This window comes from Danio aesculapii, chromosome 20 (genome assembly GCF_903798145.1).
Source record: "Danio aesculapii chromosome 20, fDanAes4.1, whole genome shotgun sequence".
In the NCBI taxonomy this organism is placed as follows: Eukaryota; Metazoa; Chordata; class Actinopteri; order Cypriniformes; family Danionidae; genus Danio; species Danio aesculapii.
This window is the reverse complement of record NC_079454.1, coordinates 22,675,862-22,698,361: the sequence shown is the minus strand read 5'-3', so window position 1 is coordinate 22,698,361 and position 22,500 is coordinate 22,675,862. Positions and strand designations below refer to the sequence as shown.

The following is a 22,500-nucleotide window of genomic DNA, read 5'->3' as shown; positions in this document are numbered from 1 at the left end:
AGCTGATATCGGATCTACTGCATCGAGCACAGAGACAAGGGATCCAAATGCAGCAAAACTCTGAGGTACAGAGATCGTTTAATCGCTGCAACCGTTCTCACTATCAGTATTTTCATTTCATAAATGGGGTATATGACTTTCATGGTTTACAGTAATGTTATTGTTGTTTTAAAAAGTATTAAAAGTTGATAAATCAATCTAGAGAAATTTAAGGCCCTTAAAAGGTATTAAAAAGTCTTAAGTGCTATTTAGAAAGGTGTAACATTTGATATAATTTTTGATAATGCAGTATGTAGTTGTATGCTAAAGTTTGCCTGAATTGAATCTGTGAATATATGTAGTTTATGAAATCAATGAAATCCTACTAGATTTGACATCATGCTGCCTGCTTTGTTTACTGAAGTAACCAAGGCAACACCATTATTTCTGAAGTTCTATAGGTGCCAGCTTGCTGAATTAGCTAGATTTCATAGACTTTTATTCAGTATATGAATAAAGTTTTAGTTTTGGATTAATTTCTTAAATTAACATTCAGAAAATATACTGTAAGTTAAAATCTCGCCAGTGTTTCCGATTGAAAAGTTGTTATAAGGTCTTAAAATGTCTGAAAAGAGTCTTTAAAAGGGTCTTAAAAGGTATTGAGTTTCACTCTCTGATTCCTGTAGATACTCTGAATAAGTTAACAGTGACTGAGCTACATTTTTACGTTTTATCACAATCTAGTTTTTTTTTTTTTTCCCAACATTGAAAATAGTTAAACAAAGTACATAAATTATTTATATATTATTTTAGTCAATATTACTAACCTTTTTTAAAAAGCTTTTCACTTATCGTACCCTTGATGTTCTCTCTTTTTCATTGACTTTGTGATTAAAATGTAGTTAGAATGACTCTATATTTCATTTTTTTGTTTAAAAAGATATCAATTATCAAAGTTAAGTACAGAAAGTTCACACATTTTTTATTCTTGATTTTGTACAATTTTATACAACACTTAAATTATATTGACTTTGTTAACGTTGACTGAGCTACATTTTAGACATTATATATATTTTCCCTTTTTACCACTGAAAATAGTTGCAAACAAAATACACACTTAGCAAAATTGCGAAATTATTGTCATTGAAAAATACCATAAATTATTCAAATTTCTTTTGGTCAATATTGCTCCTCCTTTTTTTACTTTCTACTTATCCAAGTACTTTTTTTATTTTGTATTTACATTTGAGCCACTCGTTGTTTCTAATAACACTATAAACATGAATAATTATAATTGATTACAGAAATATTTAATAGAAAAGGAATTATGAGGAATGAGCATCACAACCACTCTATTGTATTTGTGTTGCAGGAGTGGTCTCAGTATGAGGAGGTCTCTCACACACTACGCAGGCAGTTGGATGAGCTGGAGACAGACATGTCCAGTCTCAATGTAGAGCCGGAGGGAGTCCTGCAGGGTCAGCTGTGGTCCTATGAGGTTAGTCCTTTCTCATCCATGGGAAAGTTCAATGTTGCCTCTCTTTCTGCATTTCTGAGCTTCTTTGATTTTGGCTTTCAATGTATGTTTCTGGAATATTACAGTTGTATCTATATGTAAAGTCATTAAGATTATTAAAAAGTTTATGAACTGCATTTTATTTATTTTTTGTACTGTCCTTTAAGGTTCACTTATAATAGTTTCAAGATTTTTACATTAAAGAAAGGTCCTTTATTTCACACCATAACACACTGTTTGTAAGGATTGTAGAGTCAGAAGTACACGCCCACTGGTATGATTGGCTGACAGTTATGCATATCATATGATTTGCCTCTCTCATTATTTACATTGCTTGTAGCTTTGCCTTAGATTTTCTTTGGTGGGGGGTGGGGTTGAGACACACTATTACATAATAAAGTGACACCTTCACCACCCTGTCATTTTGGCTGATTGGCTTTAATAAACCCTTTTCACAAGACTGTTTAATGTATGAATAGCATCTTAAATCCTTAAATGTTTTTAATATTTAGATTTTTTTAAATGTATGAACATTTATATATATTTATGCATGTATTTTATCATCTTTGCATCAAATTACAAAAAATGAATTACCGCTTGTGCGAGGCATTTGAGATGCAGCATCTATGGCAGGGGTGTCAAACTCGGTCCTGGAGAGCCGGTGTCCTGCAAAGTTTAGTTTCAACCCTAATCAGACACAGACACACCTGGGCTAGCTAATCAACTCTTACTACACTTTCTAGAAACGTCCTTGCAGGTGTGTTAAGGCAAGTTGGAGCTAAAATCTGCAGGAAACCGACCCTTCAGGACAGAGTTCAGACACCCCTGATCTATGAGCAGGACAGTAAATCTGACATTGTTCTCTCTTTTAGCTATTGTTATCAGTCTTACACATTTTTTCTTTTTTCTTTAAGTCTTGATTATACCATCGTGGAGTTTTTCTTTTATTATTTTGAGCAATAGCATTTTAAAACAAATATGTGTTGTACTCTTTCATTCCCTGTGCTCTAAGTTCACTCAACTATGACTATTTCCGCTACTGAGAAACTCTGAAATGTGAAAAGGGTCCATATAAGCTGTTTTTAGACTAACAAAAGTTTAGAGTTCTGAAACTTACAGGATATTTTTTTATAGTACCATGACATCTTCAGTGTCAAAAGATCAAGGGATTTTAATTTCTCTGTTATTAAACCACAAAGATGTTGTAAGGTTGCATTTTTTTGGCTGAACACTGTTATCTTGTTGGGTCCTGAGCAGAAGTAGCAGAAGTAATAAGTATCAGAGATGGTGTATGAGGAGGGCCAAGTTAAGGTCTTCTTTCTTTGGCTATATGTGGCATGTGGATCTTTATTATTATCATTATTTTTTTTGGTCTAGAACACAATGTTCCTCATTCAATTACTCAGAGCGATAGTTGCCATATCTGAAGAACTTCATGTTCTGCTGCCTGCATTGGCCTGTCTTTTTTTATGCCCCCTAACAATTGCGGAAGCTAATTTCTCAGATACGCTACCTCACGCCGACCAGTGGTACGCTTGGCTGTATTCGTATTATTTCCCCTTTTATTACTACCAAAGCTCATTACTCGGGTGGATTGATATTGGAACAGCAAGCAACCCTTTTTGTGTCTGTAATAGATGGACATCAGACTCACTCTCATTCCAACAAGCCACTCCATCTGAGCAAGCGCTTGAAGCTGAGAGATGTGATGTGATGATATGAGGTGGAGCAGATTCTCAAGCTTTTCTCTGAAAGTCTTGACCACTTCAATTGATCAGTTTAAGACTTAATCACAATGCGTTTTGAAAAGCTGAATGAACTGAAAGGTGTTTGCCTGACATATTTTGCCATATGTTTTTTATTAATATAGATATTAAAGTTAAATTACTTTGACTGACTTTTGAAGGATATTTGAAAGGACATTATTCATTAATTTTACATTTCATTACATTAATACATTGATATCGCATTACATTTCATTACAATACACTACATTACATAATAAACTCTCAAAAAAAAGTTTCTTCCCACTAGTTAAAAGGTTGGAAATTTTTAGCATTTTTCTGCTTAGGAAAGTTAAATTCAGTTACAATAAATCCACTTATAGTGTTATAAAAATGTCTATTTTCTATTTTGAACTTTCTGTTTATAAAAACTTCATAAAACGTGATAGGTTGTTAGTCATAAATACATAAAATTCTGAAAATTTATATTTTTTTCCATTTCTCAGTGAATATAGACGGTGTGTTTTGGTGCATTTAATACTTTTATTAAACAGTTACATTAAAATTAAAATAGAAGTGGATGGTCACATAACATCTTTAGGAATAGAAAGATAATGCATTTAAATAAAAAGCAATTACAAAGTACAAATTTTTATCTAAATTTGATATTTAATATCAGTGTTCTCTTGATTTTTTTTATTTTTTTTTAATCTCTTGATTTAATTTTTATTTAATATTTTCCTCAAAATAATCATTGGGTTGTACTCAATTTTACACTGTTATCTTATTAAATTAGTTCCACTTTTGGCTTTGGCACTACAGTATACACCGTACTGGTCTTAGGTCACTGGTATTTTCACCAAAAAAGGCTTAAAGTATTATTTCTATATTTTTATATAACGACATGTCAGTTTGAAATATCAATTTACGTTTCAAAACATTATTTTTGTCACTAATTGTAATTATACAGCGAGATTATTGTCTGCACAAGGAGTCTGACAACAGCCAGTGCCAGAAACATGTAGAAATAACGACTTTAAACCTTTTTTTTTTTTTTGGTTGAAATGCTACTGGCCTAAGACTTTTGCATAGTTCTGTATAATAGTTTCAATTGAAAAGGTGGAAATTGTCTTACTCTTTAACCTGCAGTTTATTCATTTATTTATTTACTCTTCTCTTTTTCTTCTGTTTGACTTTATCTCATGGTCAGAAGCTGCACAAGATCCTTGAAGACACAAGTCCTCAGGTTTGGGAGATTCAAGACCGCCTCAGGTCTCTACAGAAGCAGGGGTACTGTTGTGAACGGAAATTCCAGACATTCTCAAAGTCACCACTGTTGATGCACTGGAAACATCTTCATAATCAGCTACAGCAGAAGATACAGTCTACACAGAAAATCAGAATGAGTTATGAGAGGTATGGGGAAAATGTAGAATCATTAAAAAAAGCTATAATTTCCCTTCACCAAATTAATGTTTTATTTCGAGGTTTGAATTCCTCAATGTTTGGAGCAAATCTTGTTATACTGTAAAACATACAAGGGTGTGTATTTGTGTGTAGGTTTCAGCGTGACTCAACAGAACTAGAGGAGTGGATGAGATGTGCTCATGAATATCTTCAAAAGTGGAAGAGTTTCTCTGGTTCAGATACGCCGGAGTCCAGAACGGCTTTTACCCAGCTTATGGTGACTTGATCTCTCTCTTAAATTGTCTGCCCTCATTCGTCATGCCCAGTGTTGTGACTTCCATTGTGTTTTCAGGAGTTCTTCAAGGATCTGGAGCTTCGTTCTGCACAGAAAGTGTCAGCAGAATCCACAGGCACACAGATCCTGCAGCTAACAGAAAGTGAAGCCCCAGGCCTGTGGACGCGACTAACTAAACTCCAGGAGGAATGGACAAAACTAACCAGCGTGCTCCCCAGTCTTCAACAAACACAGCTAGAAGTATTACTAATGTCTCATCTTCACTCTCTCTGTCACTTCGTTTGCTCTCAAAAGCTTCATCAAGCAGATATTGCTACAGTAAACATCTCTTTATCTCTTTATCTCTAGCTGTTGGAAGGCCAGTCAGACAGTCAGATCTTGGCTGATTTGTCTTCCTGGCTGCAGCATATAGAGAGACGACTGGAGGATGAAAGCTCAGGGGTTCATTGTGCTCTGGATTCATCAGAGCTCTCTAGACATTTACAAGCTTTGAAGGTATTGCAACTACGCTTTTAATTCTTCCAATTTTTCTAATTTGTGAATCGTCTTGTTAGGTTCGTCTTGAGTTTCTTAAAGTGTTTTGAAAATTCTTGTTCTGCTGCAAAATCTGAATTCTGTTGAAAATACTGAATATATTTGGACTGCTTTTATATTAGTTGGCCTTAACTAATATGTACTTAAACTGGAATTAATCTTTTACTCTGATTTTCTGTGTAAATACATGTTTTTATATTGTACTTATGATTGATTAAATACCTCCAATTTCTGTAACTACATTTGTAATTACACTGTTGACACTTAAACCCACACTTAGAAAAAAATCACAATATTATCATTCACATTATACTATATAAAATCCGATGTCTGTTTTAGAACTCTATTTTTTGCATTTCAGCATGTTAAGGCTGAAATAACCAATCACCAGTCATGTTTTGACTTTCTGAACTACCGGTGCATGAAAGGGGCGGAGTCAGTGAATGAACCCACAAATCGCAGTGAGCGTATCCTCTTAGCTGAGCAACTTGGAGCATTCAATTTAAGATGGCTTGTTCTACAGGCCAAGATTGACGGTGTGGTGAGTACAGAAGCACATCATTCATGCAGTAGCCTGTATTACCTAGCAGCCATCTTATATAAAGGCTGATGGTCACAAGTCTGTTGAGGGTTTTGTTGAATTGTCAAACACATTTGGTTAAGTTTTCAAAACTTATGGATGCATATGTTCATATGGGCATCAGACACTCCATTCAGAGAAAAAAAATGTTGCCTTAGAATTCTATCGGTTTTATCTGTGTTCTAAATAATTTTGAGATATTGAACTTCAAAGTTTTTGCATTCCATATAGCAAACAATATAAGTGTAACAGTTCTCTTTCATACATTAACATGACAGGGACTCTAAATGTACTCTAAATGTAAATTATCAAAATTCTTTTCAATTTGCAAACAGGGATTAAAAAACAGGGCAAATGCAGACAGAACCTTCTAATTCTAAAAAAGGAATTTTTCACTTGTAATTATAAGGTTTTATCTGTCAGATCATTAATTGAAGCGTTACTTTTCAACAAATATAATCAGTCTTATTAATTAAATTGTCAGTTAAACATTTTTCAGTGTTTATTAAACTTTGTTAAACAACTCATTTGCTCACTGTCTTTAAATTTGATATTAAGCCTTGAAGAGTAAATAATTCATTTAATTCATGGGGTTTTAATTGCAACAATAAATATTACAATAATAATTACATAAAATTAACATCTGCACTAGACAAAATATTTAGTACAGCCTTCTATACTTAATTTGAACAAGAACAAATATTCATCCTAAAACATTAAAAAAAGTTATAGAAAGCAAAAATGTAACTTTCTCAAACATCAACATAGTGTCACAACACAATTTTTTTATTCATTTTTCAATTTAATTAATAAGACTGATTGTATTTGTTGAAAAGTAACGCTTCAAATAATGATCTGCCAGATAAAACCTTATAATTTACATTTAGAGTATGGAGCAGTCAGGTGGAATGACAAAGAAAGATGATCTTGATTGGTTCTCGTGCATGCATTCAAAATGCTGATTGGCTCACAGAAAGAACCTTATAGAGCCAAGAGTTTGACTTTATAGATAAAACCTTTCTTGTTTAAAAGTCTTAAAATGTTAAGAACTTATAAAAAAAATCCCATAATGTGAATAAATTGTCATTTATTAAAAATACTGTATGTGAATAACTCCATTTTGACAAAAATATCAGATAGCACCTTATAATTCTAAGGTGACTAAATGCTTGTGAGGCTCTGTTTACTGATAATGTTTAACTTTAGTTAGTAAGTTCAGTTAATGCACTTTATGTTGCATTTGTATTTTTCTGTGTTTGTCATATGTAATAGATCTAATTTACTAGTCAGTGTGCATCTCCGTCCATCTGGTCCAGTTTTGTGTTGTGCCTTTTTTTACTCACAGTTTTAGATTTTGCATTAAATAATCTACTGAAATTGTGGAAAAGATTGATCCTTCGCAAGAAAATTCAATCTACAGGTTTTCATAAACAATTTAAAAGGTTTTTTTTTATGTTTTTTTGTTCTTTCTTGCTGTCTGTAAGTAAGCCATGATACAATGCATGATCAGTACATAGATTTAAATTCTAACATATAGCTTCTTACAATGTGATGGTGTTTGTTGTCTCCAGATACATGATGTGGAGGACCAATGGCAGGCCTGTGCAGACAGAGAAAAGCGATTGCGCTGTATACACAGCTGGATTTCTGAGTGTATGAATTGGGTGAGGAACAGCTGGAGACCAGAGAGCTGCTTGCAGATTGAACAAACATTACAGGAGTGTAAGGTGAGTCTCTCATCCTACAACTAACTTGAAGATTTCATGTTCCGATTGTTTTTGGTAGGTGTGAGAGTGAAATCGAAAGAGTGAGAAATTTCAGAAAAGTCAGACAGTGGTTTGTTTCAGGAGACAGAGGAGCGGCTGCAGGTGAAGTTTTCTGAGCTGAAGGGTTTGGGAGCTCTTCAACTGTTCAGACAGCAGGATGGAGAACATCCTGGAGACCAAGCATTCTCCAGCCAGGTCAATTCAGCCATAGAGGACTGCCAAACTTTAAGCCAAAAGGTAAATTTTTTGAAATTGGCAACTTATTTTACCGTATTTTTTATTTATTTTTTTTTGTAAATATTTTATTTAGTAGGAATGTATTATATTGAACAAAGGTCATGGTAAAGACATGTATAATGTTCTAACATGTTATGATCTATGTTGTGAAATATTCTGTTAATGGAACCATTAAAGTCTTAAGAACATAATGAAAACATTTACCACATTTTATCTACCACATTCAATGTTTGTTGAGCTGCAAATAAACATTAGAATGATTTCTGATGGATCATGTAAGACTGAAGACTAAAATAACGATGCTTGAAATTTGGATTTGAGTCACAGGATTAAAGTGCCTTCATGTTTATTCGAATAGAAAACCATTATTTTAAGTTGTAATAATATTGTAATATACAATTTGTATTTTATAAAATTTATCATCAACGAAATGTAGCCTTGGCGTGCATAAAAAGCTATATTTAAAGGATTAAAATACATTTAAAGAGTGGTGTGTATACTGCAGCTACTGTTTAAAAGCAGCATAAAAACATTCCTGTCAGTTTTTATGTACTGTATATGTAGCATTTATGTAAATGAATAATTTGTAATATAAAATATTAATAATGCAATAATGTAAAATCTTGTTTACAGCTATAAGATGCCAAATATATTGCAATTTTGAATCATTATGCCAAGCACCACATGATAAGTGGCTTATATATTACACTCACACAGTGATAATGTCGCCTATATGATTCACCCATTCATTTAAATGTATTTACAATAATTTTGATTGCTGTACATGGTCATTTTTAATATTTGCTCTATTATTCTCTTTTGTGTTTGCGCTTGTTAAGCTGCATGAATATAAGAATTCTTTTGTATTGCTTGTTTTGAATGGCCACAGATTGCTAATATGTCCTGAGAGTGTTTACTCATTATTTCTGATTTATTGAAGAAATGTTGTTCCTAGAAGCTTGTTTTTTTCCCTCCCCCTCAGATAAATGCTCTCAGGTCAGATTTGCAGCCAATCAAGGATGAGTGGGTACATGTTGAATCTAAAATGAGTTCAGCAGAACTGCAAACAACCGGGGTGATCTACAGACTGGAGCTCTGCAGAGTCCCAGTGTTCTCATCTGGGCAGAGCCGAGCTCATGTGGAACAAATACAAGTGAGCAAACAATTCTGACACAAAGAAATCGCAGTGGAAAAATTGCAAATACTGTACATTTTTTTCTAAATCAGAAGGTTTCTGAGGTTTTGTATGATTACATAATAGAATTTACACAATTCCTGCCTAAGGCTTGATATAGTACAGGTGTTATTAGTGTGTCATTACACATGCAAGAGATGATGTTTTAAATATCAAAATTACTGAAAAAAATAGCTTTTATTCCCAAACTTTTTTATAAATAATGTTGTGTACTCGTGTTTTTGTATGCTCTTGATATAACCTTGTGTTTATTTTGATGTTTAAATACCTGTGTTAGTAGAAGTTTAAAGTAGTTTAAACTGACAACATTAAACTGAAATGTTTTTGCTTACACCCCACAAATATATAACAAATGATCCTGTTTTTCACTATGAAATCTGACAGACACATGTAGTTGTAACTTTTTAAAAATGCACACCATGACCCGATTCACACGGGGAGTCAGCATCAACTTCTCCCATTCACTTTGAATGGGTAACATCAAGCATTGCTGAACTGAATTGTGGATCCGTTGGCGCTGCCTCAGCGGCATTGCTCACTGCAGAAGTTGGAAATGTTTCAACTTTTCAAGCGCCAATGGAAGCATCAGCCAATCAGGGGTGCATTTCCCAAAACCATCGTTAGCCAACTAAGGTTTCAAGTTTCGTCGTTACAAACATAGTTCATTGATTTGGCATTCCCCAAATCCATCATTCCAACGAACATTAGCAAACCACATGGCAAACTTGTATGTTTCCAACTTCACCTCTAGAGCTAGTTAGAAGCATAGTTCCTGGCTGTGTTCTATTCCCCGTTGTTCCCCCTATGCCCCATTCATTTAGAACGTTCCAACATTTAAACTTAGAATGATTTAAAAGAAACATTTACATCATCTCTTAGGTGTAATTTGCTTTCAAAGTATTTTTTTACAGTTTAGTTTTAGCGATCTTCATAACGAAAGCTACAGATGACGATTCATTAAAAGCGGAATTTTCGTTACGTCTCCAAAGCTTGTGAAAACAAAAACATATAGCATACATAACAGCTTTTATTTTATAGAAGGTTATTTATTAAGAAATGTATCTGTACTGCATATGAGATGGGCCTGTTGGTTAGAAGTAGTGGTTTGAATGTGTCAAATTGTAAAAGTAGAATAAAAAAGCAAATAAACAATATTCTACTTAATAATAATAAGATTTTTTTTCTTAATAAATGACCTACTGTAAATTATAACCATTAGCCTGACAATTTATATGATATATATGATTTATATATGAGATTAGAGTGTTATCTAAGTGGTTTTTAGTTTTAGAATAGAATATGGCATATTCTCAATAATATTTGTAAAGGAAACATTGGCCCTATATGTGCCGTTTACATATATTTTAATTAATATAGAAAGCGAGTGCATGTTTTTATCAAAACAATATTGGATTTTTTAAAAATACGTGTACGTGTAAAACAATATAATTGCACAAAAATGTATAGAGTTTTTCTTTAAAGGAGTTGTTACTCCACCCTCTTTACAGCATCGTTATAGATGTTTTACATTATTATTTATAAGTGTGGCTCAAATGTTGGATCTGCAGCAAAGCAGCTACGGTTTTGGGAAACACTCCGTTACACCGTTCTTTTCCCAAGTGATGCATTGTACTATAATAGTTCAGCCGCGAGTTATGACGTTGTTTGGGAAATGCACCCCAGAATGCTTAATGCAAATACCCCAGCTCAAACAGTTGCCAGTTGCGGTCTAATTTCATTGGCTAATGCTTCTCTGATGATCGCGTCAACCCCAACTTCAGACACGCCCACCATTAATCATTGACGCTGAAGCCCTGAATGAAAAGTGCCAATTTTATTGAGAATTTGCATAACATGATTCAACATGGTCATCAGTGTTGTGATTTGGAGATTATGTTATCATACTGTTTGTTGTTTTGGTCACACTTTATTTTAAGGCATAACTCTTGCTATTAACAAACCATTAATTAACTCTTTTAGCTTATTAAGCTACATATTTTCTGCTTATTAATAGCTATTAAAGTAGAAGTAGGGTTTATTAATTGGGTTGGATTAGGAATTTAAAATAAAATCATACATTATAAGTACTAATAAACAGCCAATATCTTAATAATAGACAGGTAATCAGCCAGTAATTAATAGTGGGAATTGGTACTTCAACAAAATTGTTACCATGCTTTCCAACAGGAGCTTAAAAGGGAACTAAATCAACCAGAGACCTGGACAGGCTTAACTGAGCTGCTTTCTAGCTTGAAAGAAAAACTCAAGCCTTTCGCTTTTAAACTTCTGTCTGATCGCCTTGAGAAGGAGAGAATCAGGTGAGTATTTTTTATCTCTCAGTCATATCATCCGCTTCCCTTATACTTGACACTTATCTAAAGTTGCAGTGTCACCAAATTGGCAATATCAATATAGCTCTGTGTAAAATTGAGTCAGCATCTGTGTGGAAGCAATAACTGATAGCATTTTTTTATATAAATTGTCAGATGAATCTCTTTATTTGATTTATTAGTTTAGCGAATGTTTTAATGTTTACTGAACTCATGACACTGTTTGTGTTTATTTGTTTTCAGACATCATGCAGTGACTGAAGACATTCATGAAGATTTACTAAAAGCCCAAAATGCATTGGAGCTCTGGTTGGAATATGAGCATCTCACAGAAGAGTGTCGTGTTCTTTTGAATCAGCATTGGGAGAGGCTTGGAGAGCTTATGAATTCTTCAGACAGACAAGAAAACACTGTAGAAATGCTCAACAGCAGGATGCAGGGCATTAGTGTGAGTACAAACATATTATAGGTGCAATAGATGATTGTCTTCAAAAGCTTTAGTATGGCATGAAGTGTTCCAGATATATTCATATGTATTTTAATATTCTGTCGGAAGTTGTCAGACCAAGGAAAGTTCATCCAATCAAAACGCTGGGTCTGAATATTGCAATAGGCTGTCCTGCCTGCCTGTCGAAATATGTAATTGCACACCTCTGCGCACCCTGTTTGTGCAGAAAGAATGACATTATCAGCACATTTATATGCACAGTTAAAATAGAGAGTAGCAGACAAACATCAACAGCGTACCTTCTTTTTTAAGTTTGGCATTGTAATTACTAACTGTACTGTAAGGTTTTCTCTGTGGTGAATGTTACATGATGTGTTTTAGTGATGTTCTCTAGTCCGCATTTATGCATTAAGAAGGTGTGGCTTTAGATGGTGATTTGCAAGGCGGGATGTGTAGGCTTTCAGTGCTATCAGACTAACATTAAGCATTTTCCAAAATTTCCTAATGCACCTTTAAGTACATAGTGAACAGACTATGCTATAATATAATGCTGAGATCTTGCTAAACTTGAATGTACCTGCTGTATACATAACAATCCACAGAAATCTGTTTATGGCAACTACATGTACAAAGGTACTGGTTTGCGTTTCATTTTGCCCTGTTAAGAACATATCTTTTTTTTTGGTTTTATGATGCACAGTGAAAAACACCTACCAGAAAAACATCCCCAGTTTCAGCATGTGCTTGTTAAGTGTTAATTGTTTGAGTCCTGCAGATGGGTCTGTGGTACTTCAGTTCCAGTTTTGCTTTTGAAAAGAAGGAACATTGAGATCTGAGCTGAAGCTTTTCTTGGTGGACTAAAAATATCTGAGACCTGTGCTGCTCTTACCAAAAAAAAAAATGCCAACACAAAAGAACAGGGAATTGTGAAGCAGTTCTTATTTATTCCATTTAAATTGGTGTTCTTTCTTTTTTTCCTCATGTTTATTAGCTTGCAGTCCATGAACACTCAAATACACACAATATAAAGTAATAAATGGATTGCTACAGTATTAGAATACTCAAAATATGTATAAAAGTATTGTTTAGATGACAATACTACTACTACTACTACTACTACTACTACTACTACTAATAATAATAATAATAATGATAATAATAATGTTTTAATACATACTAACACAATGTATAACCAATATAATAATATATTAATTTATAAACCATTACTACAGTTTAAGGTCTAAATTTTTAAAAATCTTTATATATTTTGTATAAATGAAAAATGTAAGTAGTAAATAAAGTCTTTAAAAAGGCTTAAAAACCAACATATGCACCATTCATTCAATTTCTCAACGTTTCTGTGAAATGATTCATCTGAAACCTTAACTGGTGTGTTTTTGTTTTCAACACTTGAATCTCCTTCACATTCCTCACATATACTGTACTCCTCAAATGAATCATTGCAGAGTTATCTAATTGTAGTGTTTTTAGTAGCTGCCAGACATTTTTATGATGAAAATCCTACTCATCTTAACTCCCAAAAGTTGTGGCTCACTAGGATATTTTTTTATAATCACACTACTTTTCAAAAGTGTGTAATTAATAGGATTTATGAAAGGTTTTCAAATAAGCCTTTTGTTTTTATTTTTTTGAGACTTAATCATACTCCGAAAAAAATATGTCTTTGTGGAAATCAATATCATTATGTATCTTTATTAAAATAATTGAATGTTCACATAAATGAATTTTCATTTCATAGCACTACAAATATCTTTGTTTTTAATCACTGTGCTGCATCATTGATCAATAGAAGTATTCATTTCTTTAAATGAAATCTTTCTAATGCCTGAATTCTGAATGCCTTTCTAATCTTCTTAATTCATTAAGATAATATGTCTTTGAGGTGATAAATGTTCATTTTCCATGTGGCTTTTCAATATGAACACAACATCTAATAGCACTGCCTTTCACAGGCTTTGGAAAAAGACATGACAAACTTGCAAAACAATGTGGGTAAAGTCATGGAGGCCTCAAAGCTTCTCATCGGTCAGATGAAACCCCAGTCAGCTTCCCTAATCAAATCAAAAACCAGGCTGCTGTCGCGTGACCATGTGCATCTTGGCAAGGCACTTTCTGAGATCAGGAGTCAAGTTCAGGTGAGGAGGGGAAATTCTACTAAATACAACATAATTTAGTTTGATTTATACATAAATTTGTAGCAAAACACCCATTCAACATCCTTCACAAGTGCTGTGCTGTACTCTGTCCATAGGAGGAGCTGGAGGAGCAGCGGCGCTTCAGCACTGAGCTGAAATCAATTGAGAAACAAGTAAAGAACTTTGAAAGCATTATGAGCTCTTCCACTACAAGCATGGAGAGACTGAAGGTGAAACTGTGGCCCTTCTTGACATTTCTTTTCATCTTCCTCATTGTTTTTGATAGTTATATTTTTATGTAAATGTTTCTCTTTTTTTTCATGTATATCAGATGGTTCTGTTAGATCTGAGTGGGCTGAACCCTAACCTTGCTGCTCTGAATCAAAGGAGTCTCAGATGCTCTTTAAGCTCTGCAGAGGAAGAGAGGTTGCAGACCCTCGACACGCAGTGGGGTCAGGTGTTCTCTCAGGCTACAGAAAGACACAGGCAAGACAAGCTTCACTGCACTAATCCTGTTTGCTAATTAAACATTTTATTGTAGCCCTGACCTACAATTGGAATCATCAATTTATTTATATATATATATATATATATATATATATATATATATATATATATATATATATATATATATATATATATATATATATATATATATATATATATATATATATATATATATATATATATATATATATATATATATTGATCTGCCTGTCTATCTATCTGTATGTCTGTCTATCGGTCTGTCTATCCATCCATCTGTCTACCTGTCTATCTATCTATCTATCTATCTATCTATCTATCTATCTATCTATCTATCTGTCTATCTGTCTGTCTGTCTGTCTGTCTGTCTGTCTGTCTGTCCGTCTATATATATATAATGCATATGCATATTCTAAAAATACAAATACACAATGCATATTACACAATGCATATTCTAAAAATACAAATATATCATGACATGTTTTCCCTAAAACAGTCTTCACTGTAACATTAGCTGTATCTAATGCCAAAGCACGTCTCTGTCTGTAGGAAGATGTATGGAGAGCTGCTGCGTGATCAGAACTTCCAGCAGAAGCGCCAGTGCTGGATGGAGCTCCTGGACAAAATGGAGACTGATTTATCCAATCCGACAACTGGAAACTGTGCTTCTGTAAGAGATCAGCTTGCTGCACATCAGGTAGAGCTTATTCTTTTAATTTAAGCTCTTTAATGGTTATAATTTTCAGGCTTACAATACTAATTGTGTTGTTTCACAATGACCATATAAACATGATAAAAAATAAAGAAATGTGTTAAAGCCTATTAACCAATTATTAATTAGTTTTTTTGTTTCCTCTTCTGCTCACCAAAGCTACTTTAATTACTGTATAATGTTATAAAATGTTAATACATATTTCATCTTTTAATATTTTATATTCAAATATTAGTCTGTTATTCTAATGTAATATTACTTTAATGTGTACTTTTAAAGTCTCTTAGTCTCTCACATGATCCTTTTTAAAAATAATCAATAATAATGCTGCTTATTCATATTGTGAAAAATCATAAGGGTGATATGTAGATTAATCTCTAAAATCTTAAATCAATTAAATCTTTTCTATTTGAATAAAACTACAATTTTTTCCTTCAAAAAAATCTGTTCACATGACATAATCTAATTAATATTACAATATTGTTGTGTATGTAACCACAGTCAGCGCTAAATGACATCTAATGCTCTTTTTCTTTTCTTTTTAAAAGAAATAAGACCAGCAGGAGCTCCTAGTAATAGAGCGCTGACTAAATCATTTCAGAAATGTTTGTTTACTCATATATTAGCACTAAATCTTTCAGAGGCTGAAAGTGGAGTTCCTCATCAGCCAGCCGCTACAGGATGCCATGATCAATGAGGCTTTACACTTCCTGGAAAGCAGTCAGAATGTGGACAGGTAAGCTTTATAACACTGCACTCAATAACTCGCTTCCTAGTAAAAAAAAAAAATCAGCTTTTTACTTACTAACCTTCATTGTGGGATTTTGCCATGGATAAGAAATCAAAGAACGCTGTGCAATAAATCACTTTGAAAAGGACGTCACCTAATGACTAATTAAAAGTGAGGTTCTCCAGTAGATTTCTTGTGCTCTGGCTCCAGCTGAGGCCATAACTCTTGAAGTTATGTGGTGTGGAAGAGCTGGAACAAGCTGGCTCACTCTCAGCAAATGAAACTGCATGTGAAACCAGCATGAAATAATTTTTCTTTTCAGTCGATAAGTGCTGCTTTATATGAAGCTCCTGCACGGCTGCATTCAAGATGTTTCTCAGCTCGGGTTTTTCCATTGCAAGAGTAAATGTCATGTTGAGAGCCGCATAAATGGAGTTGGTTCGTTCGTTTTTTTTACATGACTGGCGTGTGGAATTGCAGTTAGTTTTTCAGTGTTAATATCTCCAATATGTACTGCTCAGTTGTTGACATCTGTGGTCTAAATTCATGAAAGTAATTCTGTAACGCTACAATTTATAGGGCTAGTTCGTCCAATAATGAATTTCTGTCATCGATAATTTGCACTGTGACATTTTAAGTCTTCATTAAAAGTCCCACCAAAACTTTCACGGTTCATTGGGGGCTCGTAAATGTAATCCACATAAATGGATTGTGTTAATCCAACACTGTAAATAAAATCATATGATCAATAAGTCATTCCAACAAATATTTTTGTTTCTTCATCCTCATACATTCAGGTATACCTGATTCAACTTGATGTTTTAAGTCAGTTTAATCAAAGTCCCTTTAGTGCAAGTCGTTTCACTCTGCGGCCATCTTCGATACGCCTCTCGGGCAGTATGCTCAGGCATTCTGTCTGAGTGGGAAAACATCAAATTCTCCACAACAGTTCGCCAAGCTTACGATTACATTACATATTTGGATTTACCAATAATATTAGACAATTGTTTCATAAGTTTAATTTCTAAACGTTAGAATCAAACAAAATTGGTATTTATTTTAGGTTGCTCAAGCTAATGCTCATGCTCACTCGAAAGGAATGAGATCATGACTTCAACCTCATTTATGGCCATTCTAGACATTATCATTCTCTGGATAATGCTTTGTCAGATTGCGCTGGTCTTCTGAAGTAATTCACAACTTGATCTTGACGGCAAATGTCCTCCAGAAATGACGGCGACTCTTTGTTTACAAGTTTGTGGCCGTTTGAGTAGTTTGTGTCATGTGATTTGCGTTTGACAGGACGGATTGCACCTCAAGTTCATTTCGTACAGATTACAAAACCAAAATACCATTGTTTTGCACTTGCTTCATTTATAAGAACAGATTTCAAGCTTTATGTGGATATATTTCTCATGTCTGTGAAGCAAGTATTCGCTGAGATTCTAGTGTGTTCACAAAAAGTGCTGTATAAGCACACTGGTCTGGAGTCCCTTTCCCGGAGTAACATCAATCTATACCGTTTGATGATTGGCTTCTGTGCTAGTAGGTGGGGCTTCATTCGCCATATTAATCGTTACACTTTCCCCCATTTAAAACTGTATGAGCGACAAGTCTTTTGTATTCTATAGTCTTTGGTTTAATGTAATGTAAGCTGAAATGCTTGTAAAGTTAATTTAATTTCATTTAAAAATGTAACGCAGCCATTCTTTTACAGTGTTTTATTCATTTTGAAGCATCAAAGTTTTGGATGAATTATTTTTTAATGGAGATGGGTAAAAAAGCATCTTAATTTGTGTTTGTGATGATAGGAAATCTTTGTTTTTTTTTTATTAAACATCATTCATTAACAGAATTAATTTTACGATATGTTCATGAACTTCTTGAGGCATTCATGTTTTGAGTAAATAAACCCTCAATGGAGCTTGAGAAATATGTACCGTTTAATGAAGTAAAATTAAATATATTTTTCTTTGTGGTAGCTGAAAATCTTTTTTATAAAACATAAAGGGATTCTTTTAAAAATATATATTTCAATTAACTTTTTAAAAAATGAAAGATTTAGACAAATAAACTTTCAGGGGTGCTATAAAAATCTCTTGGTTTTAAGGTAATTAAAAATTAATTCGTATTCATGAATGACAAAAGTCTTTCTTAATAAAGGATATCAAAGGTTTGCTTTTTTCATGGTGCTACAGTAGAGATTCTTATTATTTCAATCAATTGAAAATAAATTAATCAGTGTTTTTTTGATGGCCAATGGTTTTTTAATAAACATAGACTAAAAAGTTTTTTTAACAATATTTTAATCAACTTTTTTGAAAGATTTTTTGAAAGATATATTCGTTTGAATTTGGAAAGACACAAAAACATAAAAAAAACTACTTTCCAATATTTTAAAGATCAATGAAGCTAGAGAAATCTAAGTTTCAGTACATTTAAAATAACTTAATTTGTGTTAGTGACTAAAAGTCTAATGACTTCGGCTCAAATAAGCTTTAGCAAACCTTAAAATGTTAACAAGCATATTTCTTTATGTTTAGGAGCTCAATTCTCTTGAGCCTGACCCAGCTGAAGACACGCTGGCAGGAGAGCCAGCAGAGGCTCCGTCAACATGAAACACGTTTGGAGGGGCTGATGGGACAGTGGCAGCTGTATGAAGCGGGTACAAGGAAACTTTCAAGATTATTTAGACACATGGAAGAACTTCTTCCTCCAGCAGGCTTGGCACCATGCAGCCTACAGCAACTCCAGTGCTCTATAAAAGACTTTGAGGTAAGATAATGCAATAAAGGGGTTGTAATGATCTTTCCATCATTCCAATGTTTGGCTAAAAAGTCTAATTCATGTTTTCGGTCCTAAAGTGGACTGAGGAACAGCTTCAGCTTCATGAAGGCCTGTACAGGCAGACTGTGGAGGCTGGAGGACATATTATTCCTCTAGCGGATACGCAGATGCAGAAGAGCCTGAAAACGCAACTGGATGCCCTCAAGGAGACATGGGAGCCAAGCAGTGACCTTGTGCAGAAAAGAAAGGCTCTTGCATACACCATAACTCAGGTATGTGGTGAATTTTTTCAAATCTCCTGGACTAGGAATGCAAAGGTCAAATTGAATGATCTTCAATGGAAGAAAAATTTGCAATAAAAAAGAGAAATTTGCAATACATCATTGACAATAATTCAATTTTCTAATTAGGGGAAAGTTTACCCAAAATCTAGGTGTTGCAGAGATCTCATACTCCATGCGCGTGCATTTTGGGAGATTTTCTTTAAAGGCTTGACTGCTTATAATAAACAGTAAAATAAAGAAATGGGTTTTATTTGCAAATTTACTCATGGTTTATTGTAGTATAAAGTGTAAAAACTCCTATTTTTATGGACCTTTTGTTTTACTACAAATTCCACAGTTAACCTATGGATGGTTTAGGCAAGGCAAGTTTATTAAATTATGGTAAATGTGTGCATTAGTTGAGCTACAACAACCATTTTTTATTTATTGCTTTGGTAGTAAAACTGTTTAATTTTCATAATGGTATATTATGTCATTAAAACATTTTGTAATTGAGTGCAAAATTGAAGATAAGTAGTATTACCTGATGCTGATGCTATTGTAGTCTTAACAGTGTACACAGTCATTATTTAATTTTTTTGACCTCTTCACCGGGAGTCAAACACATCAACTTCCAAAATGAATAGTAAGCATCAAGGCATTCACACTGGGTGGGATTCAATCTCTCTGAAGATAACAGTTTGCCAGAAACAGTAGGTAATTTTCTCTGTAATTATTGGAGGGATTGTGTGAGAATAAGACAGATTTAGCAGATTAGGATGGGATTAAAATTGCAACAGTAAGTATGCCTGTAAAACAATTTCTCTAATGACCTCCTGGAAAACTGCCAAATAGGGCTTAAGATGTTGCTTTTTTGTTTCTTTCAGTTCAACATTAAAGAGGATTGTTAACTCTATCCCTGAAAATCAACAGTTACTGACACTTTGACAGTCAAAGAAAAAGTATACAGAGTTGCTATGTGCTTTTTTGACTCTCAAAGTGACGACATCTGATGACTTGTATATTTAATGATTTAAGTCCCTAGATTTTTCTTCAAGAAACAGTGACCAACAACTTGAACGGTCAGAGGGTAAATACCTTCAAAGTGATTTAGAATTTTTGGGTGAATTATTCCTTGAGTAGTTTATTAGATCCAAAAACACTGGGTGTCTGATTATTTTGATTCATGATTTATTTATTTAATTACTTATTATTTGATTATTTAAGCCTTTTATTGAATGCAAACTACTGTAAGTGACTTTGTTAGAACGTCACAAGAAAGTCAAACAAAATTGAGATTGCTAGTTACAATTTAATTAATGGACGTTTCCATTTCCATGTTCAAAGCTGTTGTAAAATATTCTACAAACATACACCTGTGATTGTTGTTTGGCAACTATGATTTTTGTGTGATGGAATGAAATTTATATGGAATAACTGTTTTATATAACTGACACTCCGTAACATGCCTAACAGCACCCCTTTACTGTTATACAGTGCCTATAGAAAATCATCATACCCCTTTGAATTAAATAATTGTCATAAAGCCTAAAATAAAATCACATTCCAAATAATTTTTCCAGCTTTCAAATGTTTTTGTAGCCTTGTTTACACCTGTGTCTTTTTACAACTTTATCCTGAAGGTCTTTTGAAAGCAGGGTGTAATGTGAGTAAAGGTAAAGATTTTCACAGAGTATAATGGTTTTCTGTAGGCACTGTATATTCACTGTAAGCCAAGAGCTGCTTGGGTTTTTTTTCTTTATTATATTAAATAAATATAATATGGTCATAGATACAAAAACTCTTGCCTTATTGAACTCTTTTGTTTGCAAGGACAGAGAGCAGAGTTTTCATAGGGGTCTCAGTCCCCACTGACCTACATACTCCACTAAGCATTTCACTAATAAAGAGCTTCATTTTAGAGGATGAGAGATCAACTGTAATCTCACCATAATCCATAAATGAGGCAGCTGGGCCATATCACACAGAACAAGGGCTTTAAAAACCAGGGCTACTGAGCCACTGTGTATTTCAGTGTCTACATGTGAATCATCTGTCACTATTCTCAAAACAATGCCCCAAGGCTTAATGTGGAGGTAGATGTGGGAACAAAGCTTGTAAAAATACTGTTTGATACAAGGCTGTGCAATTGATTAAAAAAAAAACCTCTACCAATGATTAAAAGAACTGCTACAACAACTATGCTAATTCTATTTGCACCTGAAAGGATGGTGTCAGAAACATGAGTGAAGTAAACACCTTACATATAAATATTATCCATGAAACATGGTTTCTGAACTACTATGCTAAATTGATTTTTGTGTCAAGCGAGACTTGTATGTTTCAGTTTGGCTTTGAATAAGTCATTTTTGGCATGATATTCCTCTAAATCTGTTCTCATTCTCTAAAAATTTCTCATTCTCTGTCCTTGCTCCCCACCAATCTGCTAATTTTGTATTCTCTCTTATTTAACACACTTGATTTAGAAGACCAGCTTGTTAATTGAGCTCTATGCATGAGCTGTGTTTTGACTGACAGTTCCCTACAGAGTGTGCATTGCCAGGACCAGGTTAAGAAAATGCTGGTGTAACAGAGGCCAGCTAGTGAAGTGCTGTGCAGATAAACCTCACTCATCTGACCTCTTAAAGGTGCTCTAGCGACATATGCCAGAGGCCATGGTCTTTAGCCTCTTTGGTAGAGCATCCAATTCCCATGTCGAAGGTAGTTGCTTCGATCCAAACTCAGAGCGGGTTGGGTGGTGTTGGACCGACAGTGTTACATTGGTTCTATGACCCAGATGGGAGTGAGATTTAGGGAGGTGGTGGGGTTATACTGCCATAGATGCATATTGTTTATAGTGTTTATACCATTATAATTAGCATTTTATTCAGTAGTTGTATTGTATGTGTAATTTAGTACCATAATGTTAAAGTTATGGGGATACACTGCTATAGATGCATATTGTTTGTAGTGTTTATACCATTATAAGTTGCGTTTTGTTCAATAATTATATGTGTAATTTAGTACCATAATGTTGCATTCACTATTATTTAGTTTTTCTTTCTTTTTCTGTTCTGATAGCAGTTTAAAATAGTTATTATTAGCCTGCAGCTGAAATGTGACCGTTGTCTTTTATCTCCCAATGTAAGTTTGACTGATTTGTATAGCAGAGCTTTTTATAGAAAAATTAAATAAAAAAGTATTTTTAAGCATATTAAAAATGACTTGGGGTGGGGGGGACTGTAAATATCTGGAATATTCCAATCAGTCCATGTCATCCATCTATACTTTTATGTTTTTATATTATTTAAAGTAGAATTTACTGTTTTGTTCAATAAATGCAGCTAGGCATGGG

At 33.8% G+C, this 22,500-nt stretch overlaps 1 protein-coding gene across 2 annotated transcripts in view; it reads left to right on the top strand.

Moving 5' to 3' along the window:
- The window catches only part of LOC130248041 (nesprin-2), a 94,732-nt gene that overhangs the window by 31,222 nt on the left and 41,010 nt on the right, over positions 1 to 22,500 (top strand). For both annotated transcript variants that reach the window (XM_056481556.1, XM_056481555.1), the window contains 19 exons: positions 1 to 65; positions 1,352 to 1,477; positions 4,430 to 4,635; positions 4,780 to 4,903; positions 4,979 to 5,161; positions 5,270 to 5,416; positions 5,817 to 5,996; positions 7,607 to 7,762; positions 7,883 to 8,038; positions 9,021 to 9,191; positions 11,421 to 11,551; positions 11,807 to 12,011; positions 13,985 to 14,167; positions 14,284 to 14,397; positions 14,499 to 14,653; positions 15,203 to 15,350; positions 16,007 to 16,101; positions 18,639 to 18,870; positions 18,960 to 19,154. The exon at positions 1 to 65 is cut by the window's left edge and continues 97 nt beyond it. In XM_056481556.1, coding sequence (XP_056337531.1) covers positions 1 to 65; positions 1,352 to 1,477; positions 4,430 to 4,635; positions 4,780 to 4,903; positions 4,979 to 5,161; positions 5,270 to 5,416; positions 5,817 to 5,996; positions 7,607 to 7,762; positions 7,883 to 8,038; positions 9,021 to 9,191; positions 11,421 to 11,551; positions 11,807 to 12,011; positions 13,985 to 14,167; positions 14,284 to 14,397; positions 14,499 to 14,653; positions 15,203 to 15,350; positions 16,007 to 16,101; positions 18,639 to 18,870; positions 18,960 to 19,154 — 2,972 coding nt within the window. The remainder of the gene's footprint in view (positions 66 to 1,351; positions 1,478 to 4,429; positions 4,636 to 4,779; positions 4,904 to 4,978; positions 5,162 to 5,269; positions 5,417 to 5,816; positions 5,997 to 7,606; positions 7,763 to 7,882; positions 8,039 to 9,020; positions 9,192 to 11,420; positions 11,552 to 11,806; positions 12,012 to 13,984; positions 14,168 to 14,283; positions 14,398 to 14,498; positions 14,654 to 15,202; positions 15,351 to 16,006; positions 16,102 to 18,638; positions 18,871 to 18,959; positions 19,155 to 22,500) is intronic.